Raw genomic sequence first — 23268 nt, 5'->3', positions numbered from 1 at the left:
AAAGAATGAGGAGGAACAGAAGGGAAAAAGAGTGATGGCTGCGCAAGGCTTAATAAGACAGGCCAAAAAAAGAAACAGGAAATGCAGACTACTGCATTTCTAAATATAAATAAATAAAAAAAAATTAAATCAAGTGTTCTGAAAAGCATTTAAAAAAATAACAAGTGACACAGATCAGTGTTGGGACTCAAATTAAGCCCATTTTAATAAAATATTTTGGTGCATGAATTAAAAACTATTAGTCACAATGTGGGTAATAGGGAACATTTCACAGCCTGTTTTTACACAGCACAAAAGCACTGTATTTGTATCCAGATACTAAATAACAATTAATGGGAACAAAAGACTTAAGGGAGTGGCTCTGAGGAAAGAATAAAAATAGTGTTAACAGCCTGATTTATAACAAGATCAAAAAGGTAAGTGCATTAAAGTGAAGAAAACCAGAAAAAAAACAAGAGATATGTATGAATATCTACCAAAAAAGGGAAATTACTGGAGTACATGAAGAAAAAAATAAAATAATGAGATGCAATTTAAAGAAAACCTGTAGATCAGATTCAAAATAAAACACTGGCAAAACTTATTAGGCCTGCTCTAACATTCCAAGAGAAACTGTGAGATGAAGTGCTACCACATGAGCCATTTCTGACTGGACAGGGCAAACCCCTGGATGCACTCTTACTGTGCATACCTACTTCATAGTGGAAGGGTGAGTAACTAAGGGGTCAAATAATGATGTGATATATTTTTCAGTTGTATTGACATAGGTGTTCAATTACCTGGGGTGATTTACACTTCTAGAATGCAAGTTTATGCTATAAACATCACTGAGTTATAGAGATTTCCCTCTCAGTTATTTCTGTGTTTATACATTCCGTTCTAGAAAACAAGCATTTTTCAAGGTTATTTTTGTAGTCTCACTGCCCCGTTAGTTTTATTTTGTTACTGTGCAGCTTAAGTTCAATGAACATCATCAACACAAGAAATAAGATTTTGGTCTTTTATATTGCTACAAAAAAAATACTAATTTCATAAGAGTTCCTCAGACTTTCCTGTTTCCTTTAACATGAGTTGTCTTCTCTATACAGTAATATCCAACTTTACCATTTGCACTCAGATATCCCTTTTTGACAGAACAAATTTTCTAGTTAATGTTTTATTTGACAGCTGTGCTACAAATAATTAAAAGAAAAATAAGACTCAAATCTGCAGAAGCTAAAACACTGTCTAGAAGTCATTCCACTGCTGGAGGAAGGTTTTATTGTGTTTCTGCTATATATTGGCTGTGCTGAGAACCCATGATTTATGTTGAAAGTATTTCCTACTAAAAACAAACAAACTCACCCAAGATCTGATAGGAAAATGGTTCCTTTTTTTGTGCAAGTGCTAAAATATAATTGAATTCAACACTTGGGATCACTTGCCTGTATGCATTACTGATCACATCATCTTTTCTCCTTGATGTTCTGCTGATTTCAAAATATTTCCCTACTATATTCTCATTTCAATTTGAAGCAAAGCAATCTGAATTCACTTCATTTAAGCTAGAGTTGCTATACTGACCAATAGAAGAGACAAATCTGAAACTTTTCTGACAATGGTATTTTGGTTTATACCCTGATTTATTATGGTAGTAACAAGGTGCCTGGTGAATCTGCCATGCACAGAGGAAATAACTTAAAGAGATATTTGCAGTTCAGATTGATACAGGACAAGGCTACCAAAACCATACAAGTTCCTTCCATAGGTGTAAAGTAAAATACATCCGTTGATATAATAGAATTATTTCTCTATTCATATAAATCAAGAATATACACTGAATATTTATTACTGCTAGCTATACTTTCTGAAGATCTACTTTAAATTCACAGTTTTATGTAAATTTATTTTCATCAATGAGAAAATTAACCTAAGAAGGGTCTAACAAGATGTCTGTATAATGAATCGTGGGCAGTCAATATGACATAAATGGAACTTCTCCTTTATACTTAAGGCTTTAAAATTGCAAAAATGACAGAAATACTGAAGTATGCCATGAGATCTAAAGTCTTAAGAGATTTTCATTAAAGACCATTTTGTTTTGTCAAACATTTTGGTTTGCCAAGTGTGAAAAACACTCTTAACTAATATATTTAAGAAACAATGACAAACATGTAGGATGCTCCCTAGGGATTAATAACCTACTGGAAAGCTTGATGGCACACACACATTAACCACACTGGGTCATTAATCCCAAAGAAGTACCTTGCAGTGAGGTCGCTATTTCCATTATAAGATAATGAAAGGGAAAAAAAAAATAATACCTAGTTTTTCATGGGGTTCCATGGCTTTTAAATTCCTGTAGCTCCTACACTGAAAGATTCTTTTCTATTTAGCATGGCACATGCATGACTTCAATGGTTTGGACACACTCCTGCTGACAGACTAATTTAACTGCTGCCCATTATATCGATCAGTTTATGTTATATAAAAGAATTCAGTGGCTCCAAATCAATTCTTCTAGTATGGCATAGCTTTTAAAGGCTTTTATAAGTATTCTTTCACCAGATTTCAAGACTTCTCTTCTCCTTCTATAGTACTTGGCTTTATTTCCTAAAAAAACCAGTTCTCTGGTGGTGAAAACCAACCAGAGTTAAATTCAAGTAAACACCTGAAGAATAATTAACTCTCCTGGTATGCAAGGCTTCACACAAACTCTCACCTGTGAAAACTACAGTGCAAGAACAGGCATCCTTGTCCTATAAGTTTGAAGTAAAACTCAGTTTAAACAAGAGTTCCTTCTCTCACATTTGCCATCATTTCACAAAAATGATAGCACAAAATACAAGGCAGCAGTAGGTAAGGAAAGATTTGCCAAATATTAATAGGGGAATAAATACCCTCTCCCCTCCTCATTCTTTATTTGAAACAGTAGGCTGATTATGAACAGTAAAAAAATCTTTTAGGCTGCCTCCACATTGAAAAAATACATTACCTGAGTCAGTAGAATAAACACGGAAACTCTTGTCCCAGAAGCCACAGACCAAGATGTAACGATTGTCAGAGGTGATGACAAAACACTGGGAATGTACCTGAATGCTTTGGTCTAAAAGGTCAGTGATTTGCCTCCTGTGCATACCTGTATTGCTGGCTGAACAGAAAAACATACAAACCGAGACATTTTACCTTCCACATTCACAGAACAAAAATACAATTTAGAAACTTACATCCACACCAAATACAGTTCTCACTTCAGTTACTCGTTTTTTGTGGCAGGGATGCTTTCTTTCTGATTCTACTATGAAATACTCATGACACTTCTGGGAACAATGCTAATTCCTTGCAGTATATATTCTAAAATAGAAGAAAGCCTCTTTTTAAGTGAAATGCAGCTGAGAAATAAATGGAAGATTACACATAGCCAACGGTACACAAATAAGACTCCTTCCCTACTTCTAGTATAAGAAATTAAAAATTACAAAGCAAAGGAATGTAATAATAAGACAATACACAAACCACATAGTGGCTCAAATGTAGCACACAAAGGATCATGATTTTAAATTGTGTATCAGTTGTACTTCATTGCAAGCACTGCCTTTTAAAAAAAGAAAAACCAGTAAACATCAGTACTGTTTACATTTTTTAAGCATGGCACAAAAACTAACCAGCTTATCTCCACAATTAACTTTAGGGCTGGGAGAATATGACTGCCCTACTTTGATCACTTGATGTTTTGTTTCCTGAGATAGTCTTTCATTGGGAACGCACAGAATGGACAGGAATCCATTAGTGACCACGTATTTCATACTATATTTTGTTCTTATATGTATGTCCCTGTCCATATCTATCATGAAAATCCTTCACTGTCAGAAGAACTTTCAGTGTGCTTTGTTCCTGAGGGAACCTGATTTCCACCTCAGGCAAGTAATTTCTCCTGGGTTTGTCTGCCAACTGCTTGGAGCACCATCACTTCCATCCAGGTGGTCTTCCAGACCTGCCTCTGTCCTGTTCCTGGGCTCTGCTTTACTCTTTGCTCTTTGGCTCCTTTCCATTCTCACAGACCAGCTATTTCCTAAGCCTTGGGCATATTCCATTTACTCTGTATCAAATCCTTCATTTATTTATGCTTTTGCTATGTTTTAACATTGATACTGTCTTGTCCATATGGGTAGCAAATAATTTAGCAAAGTGTTGCCACTTGCTCTCTGCAGGTAACACAAATGTGGCATTCATTGCTCTTGGGGTCACTTAAAGAGTAACACCACCACGTTATAAATGAACATTCTGTATGACAAAACAGCAGCAAAAGAACCTCAAAAAACATGCAGATCAACTAATTCAGTGGGGATAAGGCCTTCAAAATCTTCACCTCAAAAAGAGGTCTAGGATATATGTCTTATCAGACATTGCTGTTTTATGTCTTCCTGTGCACCGGCAGGAATCCCTCCTTACAACTAAGACAGCAACAAGATTCCTGCTATAACCATAAAGTGTAATTTTGTAGTCCTCTTAGGTGCCATTTCTAGGTAAATGTGTCTAGCCACAATTAAAAACCTCTAATATTACCTACATAATTACTTGCTTGCACCCAATGATGCTGCTTAGCAATGACAAAGAAAGCCTTAAACCTTTTAAACTACGTCCAGTGTAATCACAAGGCTGATTTGAGATCTACTGTAGGAAGGGAATATTAAACCGTTTTTCAGAATGTGAACATTAATTTTAAAGGCCTTTGTACCAAAGAAAAGCCAAAGTGTTTTGTAAACTAAAGGCAAACCTGAAAATGGAATTTTAATTTTAAAATCATGAAAAAATAAAAAGGATAATAATAATTTTATTTCCTTCTACGTTTTACACAAGATGAAAAAAAAAGATCAGACAAGTTCAACGTGATTTGGGGTTTTTTGGTAATATTTATTTACACTTCTAAGATCTACTTGATAGCAGGTTTTAAAGAGAACATACATTTCCTGCCCCAAACATTTTTTGGATAAAATCTATTTCAAGAAGGAAAGGAGAGTTACAGCACATATCCTCCTCATAATAACTATTGCGTTATTCAGGTGAGGATTGATTTTAGAAACTTTGGAAAAACACTTCAATTTTATCAGCTCTATAAAATGGTTTCATACGCTCCCACTGCTCCTGATTTAATTATCCTAGAGCTTACCCAGCAAAATGGCTACACAGGAAGAGTCTGTATCTACAGATGGAAACATCGCAGTTCCTACTGGGATATGGACATTTGTTCTGAAATTAATTCTCACTGGCTGACAGACCTGTCATTCTAACCTATCCAGGCAAGTTCATTTTTGCTCTGATTTTTCCTTGCTCCTATAATTGGCCACACCACTTCTTTTTCAGTTAAACCACCCTGAAACAGCTGATTTCAAACTAAGCTTGAAGTCTAACAGAATTGGTGGGCACCGAATCCTGTCTTCTTTGCTCCTGTCTTACAACTAGTTTCTGTTTTGGTGTTAGGTACCTGAGTTTTTCTTTTCTCATTGTGTTTAAGGCTCCATTTGCCATGCTACAGACTCCAAGTATGCACTCCCCGAAGTTGGGCCTGTAATGAAAGAACTGACCAAACTCTAACCCTGCTAATAGAAAAATCAGCTCTATATGAACTGATAAACCTCCATAATAAAAAGTCATGAATTGAATCTATTACACTGAGTCATTAAATAAAGGAAAGACATTCCTCCACCCCTTTTCAATAAAAGAAAAACACACACAAATTTAACTAGTGAAGCTGATCAAAAGATGCAATACCCTTGAAAAATGAATACTAATACCTCAACACTAAACTGGAGTGGGCAATATATTTCAACTTTGAAACTGCTTTGCAATTACGCATTAATCCCCTCAGCCTGAACAGCAGGTCTATGAAGAAAGGATTGATCTCCTTTAATGATGAAACCCTGGCACCACAGTTTTATTTTTCACAACACGGTGCAGTTAAGAACCCCACTGTTATTATGAAAATTTCCTCAGCAAAGGAGCTCCATCACATTACCAGTGCACCAATTCATCATAACGTGCCTCGCTCCTGCTCATCAACAAGTCTGAGTGATGAAAAGATCCAATATTATCCTGACAGTACTTCATGCACATTCTCAATCACACATTATTACAGCATCCATATTAATTTTCACTGACATGCGTCCTAGGCCTGTTCAAATTAGGCAAACCAACGAGGGGGAGTTGATGAAATACCAGCATAGCCACAGCTCATTGCATTCCAATTTGCATGCAAATGGTTTATCAGGAAAATTCCATTCCCAGCAACCAGCAAGTGAAAAACAACCGTAATCTACACTTCAGGGCCACCATACAGAGCTTAATGAATCGCAAAGAGAGAAGGAAGTGACAGACCTATGAGAGGATCGATTTCCACTGGCAGCTGGTAAGGCTGGTCTTGTACAGCACCTTGATGAGCTGGAATTCAGGAAAGAAGATTTTAAAACTTTGCATTTTTTTTTTAATACACGAAGCCACATATATTTTATAAATCATAGCTACGCCCCTTTTTTTTAACTATTAAAGATTCTTCTGCATCAACTGAATGAAAAAAATAATTCCAGGTGCTTTCACAGGCTGCTTATTAAACATTTATTTTAGATTAGGGCTATTCTGAATGTATGCCATCAGCAGCAGCTCTGGTCCTGAGCCATAAGCTCTAGCAGATGCTTTACTGGCAACCTCTCCTGTCGCAACAAAACAAAATTAAGTGGTAAAGAGGACTGAAAACAAAATGTGACAACCATCTGCTGACTGTAGCAAATACTATTTTCCTCTTTACTTTTTAAAGCACTGCTTTGAACAACTGAAGCACAAAGGACATTTTTTTTTAGAAGTTAGTTTATGACACACAGAGGGAAATCTTGTAGTCGTCCCATAGTCAGCCAGTATTTAAGGATTCATCCATCACCAAAACCCATTTATTTGCGAGTTTGTATAGAAGTTAATATATTAATTCTGCCAACACACATTTCATCTGGGCATCTGGCATACCAGTAAAATGTTTAAGCACTGACTTCTCTTGCAGGGGTAAAAAGAAAACCTTTTTTTTCCACAGCTTCACTACAAAAAACCAAACTAACTCCTCCCCAATCCCCCCCAATAGCCAACAATACACCTTCTTGGAAGGGACATATACTTTCTTGGAAGAAATAATGGCTAAATACTTACACCTATGATTTTTCTACATGCCATCCACAGCTTAATATAAAAACCAGTGTCAATACAAGGATTCCTTAAATAAGTGATTCATAAGTAAATTCAAAGTTCCACTGCAATGAAACACCAACACAGAACAAAACATGAAATCTGTGTGAGGAAAAAGAGCATCCTGCTGGGTACCAGTGCCATTAGATGTCAGCAAAGCCACCAAATTCATATTCAAAGGCAGGAATGGGCTTTTTAATTACACATTAGTGACAACTGGTCACTTGGCAACTTAACTTTTTTATCATGATGCCTCATTAGCAAAGACAATGCTAAGCCCACAGCAGGGGATATGGAGAAGTAATGATACCTGCCCTCTCACCCTAGGAGATCCCATTTCGGTATAAAATTGGAAGTCAACAATAGCAAAGGCTCAGGAGTCCACACCCAGATATCTTAAGCACAGAACTCTATCAACAGCCAGCAACGCATGTGTGCTCTCACAGCAGTGGGGTGAGGTGATTTTTTTCTTGGGTTTTTGTTGGTTGGCTTTTGTTTGTCTTGATCTGTGGGTTTTCCTGAATTCTTTGTACTGGCAAGACAAGTGTAAAATGCCTCTAAATGAAAAAATAGCAACTCAAAAGCACAGCTTACTGTTCTGCCTTTCAGAGGTGAGGGAAAACCCTGAAAAATCTAAAAGCTCTGTTCAACTCAAACCAGTTGAATTCTCACCAAACTGGTTGCTTGCTCAAGGATCATCAACCAGCAGAATTGTGTTGAAATCAAAATCAACTCCTACCACTTTTGAACATTTTCGTCTTCCCATGACTGTTGTATGTTCACAAAGGCCATTTTTTAAAAGCCTTGAATATTATATGCCCAAGGTCACGCATCCAAGGTATGAGAGGATATTGTCATCCTCCTTTCAAAGACATCTTGGGAGCCCTGTACATAGTTCTTGATCACAACTTATCTTAGACAAGTCTCCCTTCCTCCCTTCTTTCCCATCTTTCTCTTGAAGCACTTCTTGGGCTGGTGAAATAATACATAGATGTTTCTATTTGAGGGGTAATTTGTAAGAATTAGTAAAAAAGTGTGGGAGTCATCTGGCTTTTTTCAAAAAGTAATCAGGGACCATGGGTCAAGATTTCTTAGTAGGAATTTCAACCATGTACGTATTTCTCTGGTGTATCTTCTATTTAAGTTATTTGAGTAGAAGGTCTTTTTTTCCCCCTTTCTTGAAAAGCCTTTGAACAAATATACTGCATTGCACTGAAATAACTTCCTTTGATGGCTTGGGCCTAAGACTGCCATAGTCAGGGAAAGGAGGATGGATGTCTTTAAGATTGGAGAATATTAGAATTAAAAGCAGAATTATATTCTCAACTGCAGCACACTTTTAAAGGAAAATTAATTTTATTAGTTGCTATGCAAATGGCTATTTTGTTTTCCTTTCATACTGACAATACATAATCACCTAGTAATTTTGGGATATTTAAGATAAGACTTCCCATATATTTTATTTTCTAATTCTCATTGGGTGCTTATAATAAACAAGAAAAAGATAGAAGAGAAGATTTCAGACAAGTTTTACATGCTTTAAAACTGCCTTTGGCATGATATGGTTCAGGCCCCCAACTGACTGAACAACAAATTTAAGAGGAAGAGTATGCCTTTATCATGACCAAATACTGATGGACGGTTTTGTCTCCTTCCATGGTGCCTGATGGCCTGGAAAGCAACATATTGTTTTTACAAACATTTAGTGTGCTACACATCTTACTACAATAGCTCAAATTACCTTTCCAATGAGAAATTAAGCCCACGTGTGAAGAGTCTGCTGTGTCAATGAACCAGATTTGCTTTTTTCACTTTAAACCTTCCTCAGCAAATTTTGCTAAGATGAGAGAAGTGCTGCTGGATGTCAGGGGTTTCTTAGGCTTCTTGCTTTAATGTACTTACCAGGGAGGCTGTGCCACTTGTTCACAGCAAAGAGCCTGTTTGCAGTGACCGTGATCACAGCAGGAGTGGCCAGGCCGGGTTGGGTGTTGGCAGCCACGTGAGTGACCGGGGAGTTGGACGGAAACTTCAGGACCATGATAACGTCCTGCTGGGCTTGCTCTGTGAACATCAAGGGGCTCTGCAGGAGGAGATACTGTTGAGTGCACACGACAAGAACCCAAATACACAGGAAAAGAGAACACGGGGAGGAGAAGAGACAGGACAAGAGAAGGAAGATTGGATTAAAACACACAGCATCCAATAGAAGCTGCAGTAGAAAAGCAAATGCAGTAATAGTGGACAGGCTTATGGAAATAACCATTTTAGGCAGAAAACCCTTCATGTACCCTATTAATCTCAGGGCCCTGTTGAACACAGCATGTCTGTATACAGACTTTGCTTCAGATCACAGCAGATTAAACTATAAATTTGCAATCACCTATCTCTGCCAAAAGAATTCTCCTTCATATCTGCACAGATAGTACGTCAAGGAAAGCAAGGCCAAACCAGGAGGGAAACACAAAAAAAGTGAGCAAAAGAAATTCCAGCTCCCAGAGATTGTCTCAAGTTGCATTAAATTGGCAGACTGTAATTCTTTACAAGCCAGATGAGAACATGAAAGCACATTAAAATAAACAGATACACACATACACTAGATATATGTTCTGTATATATTTCTGGTGTACAAAAATAAGATTTATGAATGCAAAGTAGAAGACTTCACTGCAAATGTGTTTCAAAGGACAAACATAATTAAATGCAGTTGTAAAGAATATAAAGTGGACGTGATTACAGACACTATCCTGCATTGTTTCCAGAAATGCTAAAGCGAGGGAATGAATCCAGACTCTCATTTTCAACATAGTTTTTCAGGTTTTAGTTTTTGTAGTTGTAAGTTGAAAAGTTTATTAACTTTTAAACTAAGTTCTCTCAGAATACTGCAAATGTCAAAACAAAATATTGAAGACCTTAGATATGGATATCAAGCGTAAGGAGAAAAAGCAACACATAATGGGTTTATGACTATGTGGTACATTTGAAAAAAAGGAGAACCCCATTGAAATGCAGAGGTACAATCACCCTGGTCACCAGTAGCCACATTGCTCAAGTATTTCTAATTTTCTAATAACCAAATTAGAATACTAATGAAGTGTCCTTGGGCTGTTTTCCACCTGCAGTATTTCATTACATATATGTGTATATAAGTGCATACATTTAATGTATATTTATACAGAACTAATAAAAAAATTAAATACATTTGCATTTTTATTATCACTCCTTTTTAAAAAGTTATTAAGAGTACTTAGAAAAACATATTGCACTATGAATTCCTATTTACAGTCTTTGCATAAAGGTGTAAATAAAAGCAACTAATAAGCTACCCAGACATCCTTCTGAGCAAGTGGCTAAAAGCCAATCAATATTATGAGTTAATCCTCCCTGGATGCTCATTCAATTAAAGGTGTCAGTAATGCCTCATCTGATGTGGCCTCAATTAAATCCAGCTATCTGATGGTTGAAAACACAAGGGGATACAGCAACAGCAGCAAAACCAGACAAATAGGCAGCCTTCGTGTGACTGCTAATTACTACACCTGGTGTATATTATGGCTTGTGCACTTAACACAGCACGTGGTAGCTTCCAATTCAGCTGCATTCATGCACACACATGAAAACAAAACTCAGTAAATAATGCAACTAGAAATAATTCAAAACCATGACAAGAAAGATATCCTTATTGTATTTCAGCTCCAGGAATACTACTTTTAAAACTACTTAATACAGAGCTATTACGAAAACATGTATTAATATCAACAAAACCAGCAAGTGAAGAACTAAGGGGTTTTTTTTCCTGGGTGTACCCCAGCCCAAAAAACCACAGGAGTTAGAAACAGCTAACTTCATAGATTTTAACTGCTTCTGTTACATACTAAATCTTCACTAATTCAGCACCATGAAAAATATTACGATAAAACCACACAAACTGCTTCCCAGTATCAGATTTATTTATATAACAATGGCTCTGACTAACACATCAATAATCAACTTCTCGAGTTGCTCCTCTTCCTGAAACAAATCCATTTAAATTAAAAGTGAGTGCTCAGTGCATGGCACCATGACAGACGGACACACATATGGCAAGTGGCTGCATGATGGGAGTATCTGGGCTCCCCAACATCCCTGTTAGCAGGGCTCTTCTGAGACACACACACTAGTCCCTGCCATGGTCTGTAGGCTGGGACCTGGCCATGGGACACAGGCAGCTGAGCAGCTCCGAGGTACACACAGGATGCATTTGAGAAAGGCCAGTAGCTCAGTTTATCAAGGAAGTTTACACTTCTCAGACTCCTGCATCACAAGGTTTGTAAGCTACTTCGGAAACATTTCACGTTTCTGTGTAATCTTTTAAAACCTTCTGCACTTCAGATATGTTTTAAAACTAATACCCTTAGCCTGCTCGAGTAGGACATATTTTCTTCTTGTATATCCTATAAGACATGTCTTTTTTTTCATATTGCAGTGTAAAACGTCCATCCTAACAATAAGGGAATGTAACCTTTTGAAAACCTTGGGAATTAGCAGACCATTTGCTCCACTTGTCAGAATATCACTTAACATCCTTAGTTCTGGACCTATGACAACACAAACGGTATTTTAAATCCACGGACTCCACACAACATGATATGAAAAGTAATCAGTAATAAAATAATAGTTTGTATAATAAAATTACATTAGACACAAGAGAGGTAAAAGGGAAAGCATGTTAATGCTCACTGCCCAAATTTTATCACCCTAGCTTTACTGCAAAACACATTTAGTCACATTCTTTGCTATGTAAGTTTCAGCTCATGAATTCCTAGTAATCCTGGTTTTAGGGGAAAACCTATGCCTGGGGGAAAAGACAAGGAAGTTCCACCTCCTAAATCCAAGCTTCTTGGGGAATCTGCCAAAGATTAACTAAATTGTCTCCACGATGACTGGCTCTCACCTGTACAGGTATGGTATTAACAAAATCAACTGATGAAGTGTTCCTAGATTACACTGACAAAAAAAAAAGCCTGTACTAGAAATCAATGCAATCCTTTCAGCAATAAATAAAAAAACAGTTAAGCACTGCATACAACTCCTACCAAATCGTAACTCATCTGCTGGTTTTAATAACATAATTCCACAACCACATAAAAGCAAAGTGAAAGTGTCCAGTTCTGCAAAGTTAAGATGGCAAAGGAAGTGAGCACAAAGGCAGGTCACAAAGAGTTAACATGGCACTTACCACCTGCATGGCAGAACTTCGTGGAGGATGTGGTTCTATGAGTAGTTGGGAAGGGGTCTGTCCAAAACTTCTTATTTGAGCTTCCACAGCCTGGAAAAGGCACAGGCAGGTTTGCATGTTAAGAGGTGCTAATTACAGGCAATAGAACCATAACTGTCACCTGAAAATGTCATTCCACACTTCTGGCTTGTTTCACGTTGAAAATCAACCCCGTGTGTTCACTGTGGGGCTAAGTGCTTGGCACTGGTACTAGGAATGAGGTAATCATTTTAGTGCTGTGGATGCTATTTCCATGAGAAACTCTGCAAAACCTCATCCTGCTCAATGATATTAAACAGAAACAAGCTATTATAATCAGAAACCCTCTTTATTGGCTCAATTTTTCCTTTCTAACACTGGCTTATCCTGTTTGTATCATAACTCAAAAACAAAAGTTAACTTTTAAAAAGTTTCTGTAGGTCTTAAGTGTTGTACGTTAAACTCCATTGCTCCATTTCACAGCAGTAACTACAGGAAAGGCAATACTGAGCTTTTATTCTTACTTCCAGGTTTATTCAAAAAGAGCAAACAATGTTAGGATGCATTAAATACCAACAGTAAAACTAAAGGAGAACATGAAGGTGTAATACAAGGGGGTATTTAAAGTTTCTCTGTAGCTTTAGCAACATGCTTAAGTACTTTCTTCATAGGAAAGACTGAAAATATTATGCTTAGTCATTTCTTTTAAGAATAATTATGCTGAAACCTGTGAACTTATACATCTTGCCCTAGGCATGTCCAGCTAGTTTTCCATGCTGCCACCTCTTGGCCCACTGGTTTAAAGATAACACCAAGCAGCCAAAATTCAACAAGTTACCTCTTGTCAGGCTGGCCCCCTGCACCATTCACAGAAACAGAAAATCTCAAATCATTCAACTTAGTTTACATCTCTTTCATTGTGAGCTAAACTAATCACCTGGCCTTTGCTATGGGTTAGCAGGCTGCACATGGGCTGATGCCTCAGGTATTTTCCTCTAATTCTTCATTTTCATGGTTCAACCTTCCTTAAGACTCCTTACACTTATATTTCCTGTTCTACTTTAGCCACTCAAAATTTTGGGACAATGGACTTATGCTGACCTTATTCTTACAAACAAATGTTTTTAGATAATAATAAAGACCATTACTAGGACACACAATGTTCTCTGTTACAGAAATAACAGAGCCAAAAATAGAATGCACCTGAGACCTTAAAATTATCATCCTTTTGACAGTAAACATGCCATCCAGAACACTTGACCTTATAACATTTGGCAGGGCTTTTGAAACATCTGAATTCACCAGAGCAGGAGTCGAAAATAGTCTGTGAACAGATTCTAACACTCTTGCCCACTCTGGGAAGCACCATAATCTTCAAAGAACTGGTGAATAAATAAGTTTATCAAAAAGCTGGCTGAAATCTGACATACACACACTGTGATGCAGTGAGCACTTTTTGAGGAACAGCAGTATTAGACTCATGAAGCACTAAAGCTCAGTAAGACTACATGAGTCTCCTTCCTGCTGACATGCTGCATTAAAATTCAAATCTGAGGGTTTGTGACTCAAGATATCAAGGCAATCACAAAAGCTTTGAGGTCTCTTAAGACATGGAAGCATTAACGAAGGAACTGGTCAGCAGCTCTACCCTCTCCAGAAAATGCTGTTTGTTTCAAAACATGCAGATTGTAAAAAGATTTGTCTACACCTACTTGCAGATTAAGTGGCATATTTTTATTAGCAAATGGGAATTCTGCCCTGCACTGAGGGTAGGGCCAAAAGAATACAGAAGGACCAGATGCAGACTGTCCTGGCTGCCAGTTACTCTACACTTGTTAAAATATTTAGTAAAAATTGACAGTCTTTAGAATCCACTATTTATTTCCTATTAAACATATCTCCAATAAATTATTTAAAATTAATAAAGTATTCTTGAAGCACAGCTCCTAGGCATTTGATTTAGAACTGAGAATAGATAAAGTGAGGAAATAATTAGCTTTAGATTTATTAATTTCCTTGCATATGGACTTATGATCAATACAGAAACTTTCATTCCCAAATGCCCATGTTCAACATTTAAAGAGAGTCACAATTTTGTCCCAACCATCGAATCTGGTACGTCTTTTAATTCCTCTGGAAACTACACACTCTTACATAGCACCAACAGTGAGGGAAAAAGAAACACAACTCATCACATTGATACAGAGTATTTCAAATACATTCATCATTACAAGAGCCCAAACTGATGTAGAACAAGTATAAAGTACTCTACTCAACCCACCATCAAGAGGCATTGTCTGTTTTTATACAGTGTTTGTCAGACCTGGTGAAGCTGCTGGCCAGTCGGACAATGATTTTGCCAAATCCTGCCTCAGAGGATCACAAATTCTCTGTTTTCAGTCTTAACAGACAGTTTCTACATCCCTGTTTATCTTCTAGCTGGAGCTTGTGATTTACAGTTCCAGCACAAACAAGTCCTTTAGACTCATTAGGTTCCATCTGGTCATTCCAAAAAAGATGAGCACCTACAGTTCCAGGACTGCAATAGCCCCTGACAATCTTTCCCTTTTAGACAACAGAACTGGGAAAAATCCACGTTGTACCACAGTTAACAAGGTTTCATAAAACATCAGATCTGTACACAGAACATAAAAGCACAGGTACTGGTATCTGTACATCATCTTTACTGGTGTCTTCAGAGATCCAAAAGAAATTTGAAGAACTGTTGAGTAAAGGCAACAACACTTGGACAAATATGTCTAGACATAGTGGCTAGACTTCAGAAAAAAAAAAAATCTTCTGCATTCCTTCTGGTTACCAAGAAAAAAAAATGCAAAGGTTTCTTTTTTTAGCATGCACATTTTGTAATAATGACCAAGAGAGTGTACTAGCAACCCCAAATGGTTCCTTCCTTTTCCCAGATTGTATTCAAAGTCAATCCAGATGTCAACTCCCCATTCTGATGTCTCAGTCAGAAGGATCACATACAGAAGGATGCAAGATGACCTCCCTCTGTCAGCAGAAATGTGATAGTGGAGCTGGAATCAATCCCTGTTCTCTCAATTTACATAACAATAGAAAGAGCCACCAGATGCCACTCAGACTTTTGTTCAACCTATCAAAGAAAACCACATAGGAGCAGGGAATTTTTTTCTCAGAGATATAATTAGTATATCCTTTGAAGAAAAGTACCTACCACTCACCTGAGAAAATACAGTGAAATGCCCATGAAATGCCCATCAGTCAGAAAGTCATCATCCACTTCCTTTCTAATGAATTATAGCCCGGCTTCTAACTAAGCTTTCTTGAAAAGAAGTATTACCAGCATTAGTCAGTATTACTAAGAGACAGACAGCTCCTCCAGCAGTAGAGGAAGGGCATGTGTTCTCACACTGCTGGATCCCTCTGGAGCATGCAGCCATTCAGATGACTATAGGTAGAAATGCTTGGGAAATTTGCACAACCAGTTTCACATCTATTAAAGGCACCATACAACTGGAAAGGCATAGCCTTTGTTTGAAAGGGATCTTTAGCTTGACAAACTTACTGCTGAAAGCAAGATGTGTGCCACAAAGTAAAACATAGTATCATTCCACATTTTATTTCACTGTTTTTCAAGTATCTCAGTAAAACTGCCTTTTTCCTGTTAATCACCTACAAAACCAGAATTTTGGTAATGCCAGAATTGTTACAGATGCTGCAACAAGAAGTAATAAAATGAAACAAGGTAAGCAACCTTTTACAATAATTCACACAATAGGCATCCCAAACCACAGACTTACGTATCATTGTATTTCAAATGTTAATTAACTTAGAAGCATGAAAGCCATAGCAAATTTCATAAGTTAACATTTATCTGATTTTACCTGTTCCTAAAAAAGTCTCCTAGATCATCTTCTCTTTTCTTGGGGGGTGGGAAGGGGAGAAGGGGAATAGGGAAGCAAATTAAAAGAAGAAAAGTAAAGAACTTGAAAACTTGGCTTAGTTATAATGTAGCTCCTGGCCACTGTTTGGTATGGCTATTTTCAGCCTCTGAACTTACCCTCTCATCTAACTGTGAAGAAAGTTAATTCAACAGTATGCAGTACCCACCAAATACGGCTGTAAATTTTTTGGGAAGGAGGGTGATGGGGAGGTTGAACATATGGATGCAGTTAAGGTAAAAACAGATGTTTGTTACTTTTCTTTGCAGCAACACTCAGAAACTAAGTCAAAATTGCTTTTTTTTCATGTTTATGTCTGAAAGAACTATAAAATTAAATATGAGGGAGGGCGGGTGGAGGGGGAACTGCAGTGAGTGTCACAGAGAAAGAACGAAACGGTCTCCAGTTTTGAACTCCAATCCTCAAATGAAGGCCCATAATAGTTAAAAGGCAGGACATACACCATTTAACTCCAGATTTAAAGACCTTTAAAGGGACTAGCTCAGAGCTGCTTTCATCATGCCTCCTCAGACACAAAACACCAAACTGTCTGAAGAGCCCAGGGGCACAGCACACCCATGTTAAAATGCACGCCTTGGCCTGAGGGCGCAACAAGCTACAACCTCACCATTTGCTACAGCGAGGCTGCTCTCAGGGCCTGTACAGATCTGCACCGAAGTATTCCCAGTTCCCAAATCTCTAAGATTTAGTTGCCAAACATTTGAAACCCCAGGTGAAATAACAACATGCATTGTAATACATATCCTTTCAGCACACGCGTCAGGGAGAGAAAACGTTTTGGGTTCATCCTCCATATTTCTGCCCAGTATTTATGTCCAGAAAATAACAGCCCTTGCAAAAGTAATTACTTTGGCTCTCTGCCGCTCCTACCTCACTTTTCAATATTCAAAAAGGTTTATGCACGTGTTCCTCAGTGATTTCCATTGGCTTGAGTGATATGCAATTATGATTACTTGCTTTCCCCTTCCTTCCACCCAGATGTTGCTTTAGAGCATCAGAGAACACAGACCGTTTGACAGGTTTCCCCTCAGACAGGGAAGCTGAATGGCTTAGTGGCCAACCAAGGAGCTCCTTTCCCCATGGGACGGTGATTAAAATCAAGCTCTGGTAACAAGTGATCAGAAAACCACCTCTGACCAGAGAGAGCCACTTACATCCCTACAGGAATATTCTTAGTTAAATTCCTCTAGGACTACAGAAACACAGATAACACTAGCCAGAGAGCAAGCACAATTCATAACAACAGATAAAATTGCTGAAAAGAGGCAGAAGATTATAAAGAGAAGCTCTTTGTAGTACCATCTCCCATGTTTCCTAACAATCCCCATTAGATCAAGATTGTGAAAAATGGGCAAAATGCTTTTCTGACACAGGCAATGTATACACTGGCTGACTGTACACCTGCCCTGGGGATATTGCACTACACTTGACCCAAAGAAAAAATACAGCACTCAAATGTTAGTATCATAAATTCACACACTCCCATTTGCTATTTTAAAAATAAAATGAGCAGTCCATTTTCTTCATATCAAACCAGAAAATTATCTCTCTTGTTTTGGCTTCAGAAATCAAACATTTTGTATTGAATCACTTCTATATTTTGTTTTCCCATTGCACTATTCACTTAACACACCGATTTTAAAAAATTGTCTGTACTAGCTTTAAAATCTAACAAATAGCAGGGAGGAGAATGGAACAGAAGAAAGGCTATGGAAAAGACGCTACAAGATCAAGAGTTATGTACTGTTCTCTAGGTATCATGAAACCTGACTGCAGAGTGTTTGTGACGTACCCTCTGCTAACCAAGAGAGTGCAGAAGGCACCTGTTGCTGCCCACTAATGCAGGTACAGCTCCAACCCCAGTGCCTCAGGGTTATGGCTCCAGAGCTGAAGCGTGGGCAGAAATACTGTCAGCAGCCCACAGAGGGGGGCCTTATTAGAGCACATGAGCAACTTGGGATGGAGCAAAAAGTCACAACCTTTGCCGGCTGCAATGTGTTAGCAAGGTCTGTTACAAAACTGTGTACCTCATTACACAAGAAACCAACAGATACATGGAGAAATTAAAGCCATCAAATAGAAATTAAACATTTTTTTTCTTCCTTCTTTGTACCTTCCTTGCAAGAAACGTATCTGCTACATAATATTTTTCTTTTCGTCTTACCACCCCTCAGTTTCACCTCCTTCTGCCTGCTGAGAACACCAGAATTGTCTGAAGATTGGTTACTGGTCTAACTAACTACTACAGATACATGGAGGGGGAGAGGTTACCCAAAGCAGGATTACTTTTTTTCTTCAAGCTGTTTGAGAGTCAATATATGAATAATAAATTATTCTGTTCACATCAGAAAAGGGGAGAAAGGAGAACAGCATAGGATGCCTTCTACCACATATTTACAAACAAAACCACGAACCCAGCTCTTAAACTACATTAAGGAATTTTCTGTGAGAAAAAAGAAAAAATGAAGTCTTTTTGTCCAGACAAATCAGTATGACAATTACATGGCAGTCATTAAAGTAAAACAGGAAGTAATCACAGTTTGTGAGAATACAAATAGAAGCCCCTCAGGGCCGTGCAAGTTGCTCCAATCTGAATATATACATTCCAGGCATATTAAACAGAGGCACAGCCTGGCCTGGCTGGGATCTCCAGCTCACGCAGCTGTCCGTCTACTGCAGCATAATCCCAGCTGCCAATCTGAAAGAAACCAGTTAGTCAGAGCAGACACAACCAACAGAAACAAATGTCACTCAATAATGTTCAGAGGCACTGGGTTCATGGATAATTTCAAACAGTATCTCTGTCTGGAGCACTGATGTGCTCATTCAAAACACCTAAATCTTTGGCTACTGGAAAGAAGCAGATAAAAAATACTAGAACTACAAAAACAGATCTGGTAGTACTTCAAAGAGACTGACAAAATAGAAAGAGAAAAGAGTCTAAAAAGAGAGTTAAGATCAATGTAAGGACCTGCAAATAAAACTGGATTCAGTACAAGCAAAATCCTAACCAGCTCTGGGACTGCTTTAGTTAGTTTTTTAAAATACAACAGCTTCTGTTTTATTTGAGCACCACAACCAAAACTGCTTCCCATCTCTCTCTGGCAGCTGAAGATTTCAAGAGAGCAACTCACTGCTTTCATTTAAAATCAATAATTGCCACAGAGAAAGTAGTGGCACTGCCATGTGCAATACCCTCAAACTTCAATTTCTGGCATTATTCATTTGCTCCTCTAAATAGCTAACAATGCCAAATTGTCTTATATAAAACTTCTTCCTCTGGAAAAAAGCAATCAATTCCAATCTGTTAACATTCCACAGAATTTCTTAAACACTGATGTCATCTCTATTTATTAAATAAAAAAAGCTTCATTAAAACAAAACATTTCAGTCTGAAGGAGGTTAACACACAAGTAAAAATCAAAAATGTAGTGGTCTTTAAACTGTCTTCTGTGATCACCTTTCAGAATCTGTAATAATTGTGAAAAAGAAATAAATAACTAAGCTATGAAATAAATCTTTTAAACTCTCATGACTACTACCTTCAAGACCAAACTTGCCGTTTCCAAACTATGGGTACAATGCTATCTCAGTTTTCTGCTGCAACAAATAAACTTTTTGTTATTATTTAATAGAACGTAACATTCGACTGAGACTTGACTTTTAGATACTGCTTGAGGAAAACACCTTTGACATGACCACAAGCTTTCTCACTCAAGCAGCAGCTATTTATCAAATATAACTAATAACTAAAATAACAAAGTTTGGTCAGTAAACACCACACACATCTACGGACACAGTAGGAACACTGATGCCCAAGTCAGACACCCTGGGCTGCAATAAACACACAGAAAAAAAACATTCCAAACAAAAATGTTTCATTTCCCAATTACTGCGAAAGACAATACAGGTATCATTTGGACAGCATAAAGAGCCTGCAAATAATCAAAGCATGTCGATGACACAAAAAATTCCTGTATCCCATTCACTTCCATGTTTCATTCAAGGCTAAATGACTTGGTGTATAACTGTAGCTATTATATACAAGTATATCTCATCCTTTCCACATATAGAAGAGGAAAAAAAAGCTTAAAAATAGAACCAATTTATATCAAAAGGAGTTATTTTTGAAGTATTATGAACATCACTGTTTTCCATACATTATTTATCTTTTGATTACTCTTTCTTATTTAATGCTGGCCAACAAATATGTCAGCTAAGACTGACCAGCCAGGCACAAATGAAAATGTAAAGAGCCCAGGGGGTCTCAAGACCTCTCTAGCTCTGATAGATGCACAATACAGGTCAAGCAAGAAGAGGTGAGGGAACTGACTGTGCTGAAAATTTCTATCCCTTGAATTCCAATCAGAAGCTGAGGAAAAAAGCACGCAGAGCTGAAGAACTAATTCACAGGAGTCACCTCCTTCCAAAAAACTTTACTACTTCCAGCCAGTTTTTTTAATCCTTATACATGGAGCATCTCAGTCCTACTTTAATTAACTCTAAAATATCACATCTTTGCCTGCTGGATAGAGAAGCAGAAGCTGCAGGTAAAACTAGAATCTATTCTGTAACGAAAGAAAAAAGAGAACAACAAGGTCAAATATTTTTCTGGATCAGAACTTGGCTGAATACTTTTCATGTCTGTTTGTAAGCCTTGCAGTAAATAGGTACATTAAGGCAAAGGGCAATAAATCCCCATTCATCATATCAAACTCCAGGCTGAATGGAATCAAAGGAGTGCCACACCTCCCAGATATCACAGTAAGCACTTGCTTATGCTCATTTTGCTCGTTTACTCCAACACCACAGGCAGGTCACACTGTGAGCAGAGATGTGAGAACGAATAGGTAATTGATATAAACTGGTGGCAGGAGTGGTGCTCCTGTTATTTAATTCTCCTTTCACCTGAAGGAAATACTTCATCCTTTCATGGGAGAGTCCTGATGCCCAAGACAAGCTGATTTCATTGAGCAGTGGTACTTGCCCTCATGGGAGGCCCTGCCTGTGTTACACATCCTGCTCTGGGTACTTCCCAGGAAAAGACCAAGGCATGGGCTTGATTGCATTGCCAAGTTCACCTCTCCTTAGACATGAAATCAGTATGCTTCCTTTAAATACAGCCTTCTTCATTCCAGTTCCATATAAGGGCATTTTAATATAGATTTGTAATTAAAATGAGACCAATGCTAAACATTTATTTGGCTTTTCCCGCTGTTCCCATGCTGTACAACACCAAACATGCCATCCGTGCAGCACACTTAAGCCAGAGACAATTCAAAGATTGTTTTTATGGTACTTTGAATGTTGCCTGCATGTATTTGTTACTTACCGAATTCAGCACACGGAAATTTACTGCTCTGTGACAGTTATTTTATAACCATTTTATCCTACATTTAAAACTCATCACAGCCACAACAAAGACTGTTGCCCAACCTGCTAAAACCAGACTGATCGTTTTCCCAACTATTTAGTAAATGTTAACTATGCTATAAATACAAATCGTGTTTATACTCTGTGAAAGATTCACTGTTGTCAGGGTTCTCCAGCTGAGTTAGAGCTGAAATATGCTATTAACTCCCACCATGAACAGAGCTAAAAGAGAGGCCAAAAATGCTTTCTCTGGGATAAGATATCAGATCTGCTACTGCTGTCATGAAACTGGGGTCATGTAAACTAAACATCCTTGTAACTTCTTTTGGGCACAGAAGTCTCTCAAACTGTAAATATTTAAAAATAAAGTAAGACTCATAAGAGATAGACCTAAGGTGCATAAAAGTTACCCAAAGATATTCATCTTGAACAACATTTAAAAGCTATTACCCATAAAATAATTTATCCCATATGCCTTAAAGTTGAAAATAAAAGAATTATCTTTTCTCTCTACATATAATCAGAAGTGGCACATTCAAATAACAAGCCAAATGCTATGTCCAAGCTGATTCTTCCCGATTTTTGAAACTCCTCAGTTCATATGGAAATGAAATATCATCAGCATAAAGAAAGGTGCCAAAAGAATAGAGAAAGCTTGCTTCTTAATGCTGAACAGACTACCTTCATGTAACAAAAATGCACTTTCTCTTCAGAGGAAGAAGTACAAAACAACAGAACCATCTAACACTGAAAGCAAATCACCTGTTGTTATTAATTTAATGGGACTTATTCTTGTGTTTCTAGAGCTCTTATTGCTAATTTAAAAATTATTAGTCTTCCTTAAATTGCTGACTTCAAAGATCATATTAGATGGTGTATATATATATATATATATATATTTTTTTTTTTATGTGGTTATGTGCTTTTTCATAGGCATGGTACAAAATTCAGGGTGCTTTGTGAAAGGTAGGGGTTCCCATACAAATCAATGATGCATTCTCCAAGAAGTATTTCATCTTTCTGCTACTAACCTTGTCTCTTTCCTTTGCTTTTATCCGGTGTTTACACTAACTGCATAGGGGTATTGGTGGAGAAATGGACTTTTAAGTAGTAACTGAGGGCAGCCCAGATTCCCCATCGTCCTTTGTTACACTAAACCAGAGACAAGAGGAATTTCTATTCTTCTGACCAACACTGATGAAATACCCACCAATCAGGCCTAGATACAAATTATTTTCTATGGATTGTGCTTCAGCTCCTAATCAGTTACTTGTCTGAATGACTTAGATCTAATTCTACTTTTCCCCCCCCCCTCCATTCTTGGACAGCTATGGCAAAAAGCGAGCAGAATTTGTGATAAGAAGGTGCTGTGAATTCTCTCCAGAACAGCTGGATGACATTTGTCTGTGCTAAATGACTCCTTGCCCCTTCCATCCAGGCAAAAAAAAGAGCCCTTCCACAGCAGACCTTGTGATTGGGAGTTCCACAGATCAAAACACGGTGCTCAAGAGC

The 23268-nt window shown here is 37.7% G+C and overlaps 1 protein-coding gene across 4 annotated transcripts in view; it reads right to left on the bottom strand.

Annotated features, from left to right (window-relative positions):
* The window catches only part of LRBA (LPS responsive beige-like anchor protein), a 372621-nt gene that overhangs the window by 28210 nt on the left and 321143 nt on the right, over positions 1-23268 (bottom strand). For 3 of the 4 annotated variants that reach the window (XM_069012817.1, XM_069012818.1, XM_069012819.1), the window contains exons 48-51: positions 12422-12511; positions 9109-9301; positions 6355-6417; positions 2975-3130 (exon numbers count right to left, since the gene is read on the bottom strand). In XM_069012817.1, the coding sequence (XP_068868918.1) occupies positions 2975-3130; positions 6355-6417; positions 9109-9301; positions 12422-12511 (502 nt within the window). The remainder of the gene's footprint in view (positions 1-2974; positions 3131-6354; positions 6418-9108; positions 9302-12421; positions 12512-23268) is intronic. The other variant, XM_069012820.1, reaches the window with a different exon arrangement.

Source organism: Aphelocoma coerulescens, chromosome 4 (assembly GCF_041296385.1).
Source record: "Aphelocoma coerulescens isolate FSJ_1873_10779 chromosome 4, UR_Acoe_1.0, whole genome shotgun sequence".
NCBI classification, from domain to species: domain Eukaryota; kingdom Metazoa; phylum Chordata; class Aves; order Passeriformes; family Corvidae; genus Aphelocoma; species Aphelocoma coerulescens.
The sequence above is the reverse complement of the archived record's forward strand: the minus strand, read 5'-3'. Positions and strand labels throughout refer to the sequence as shown.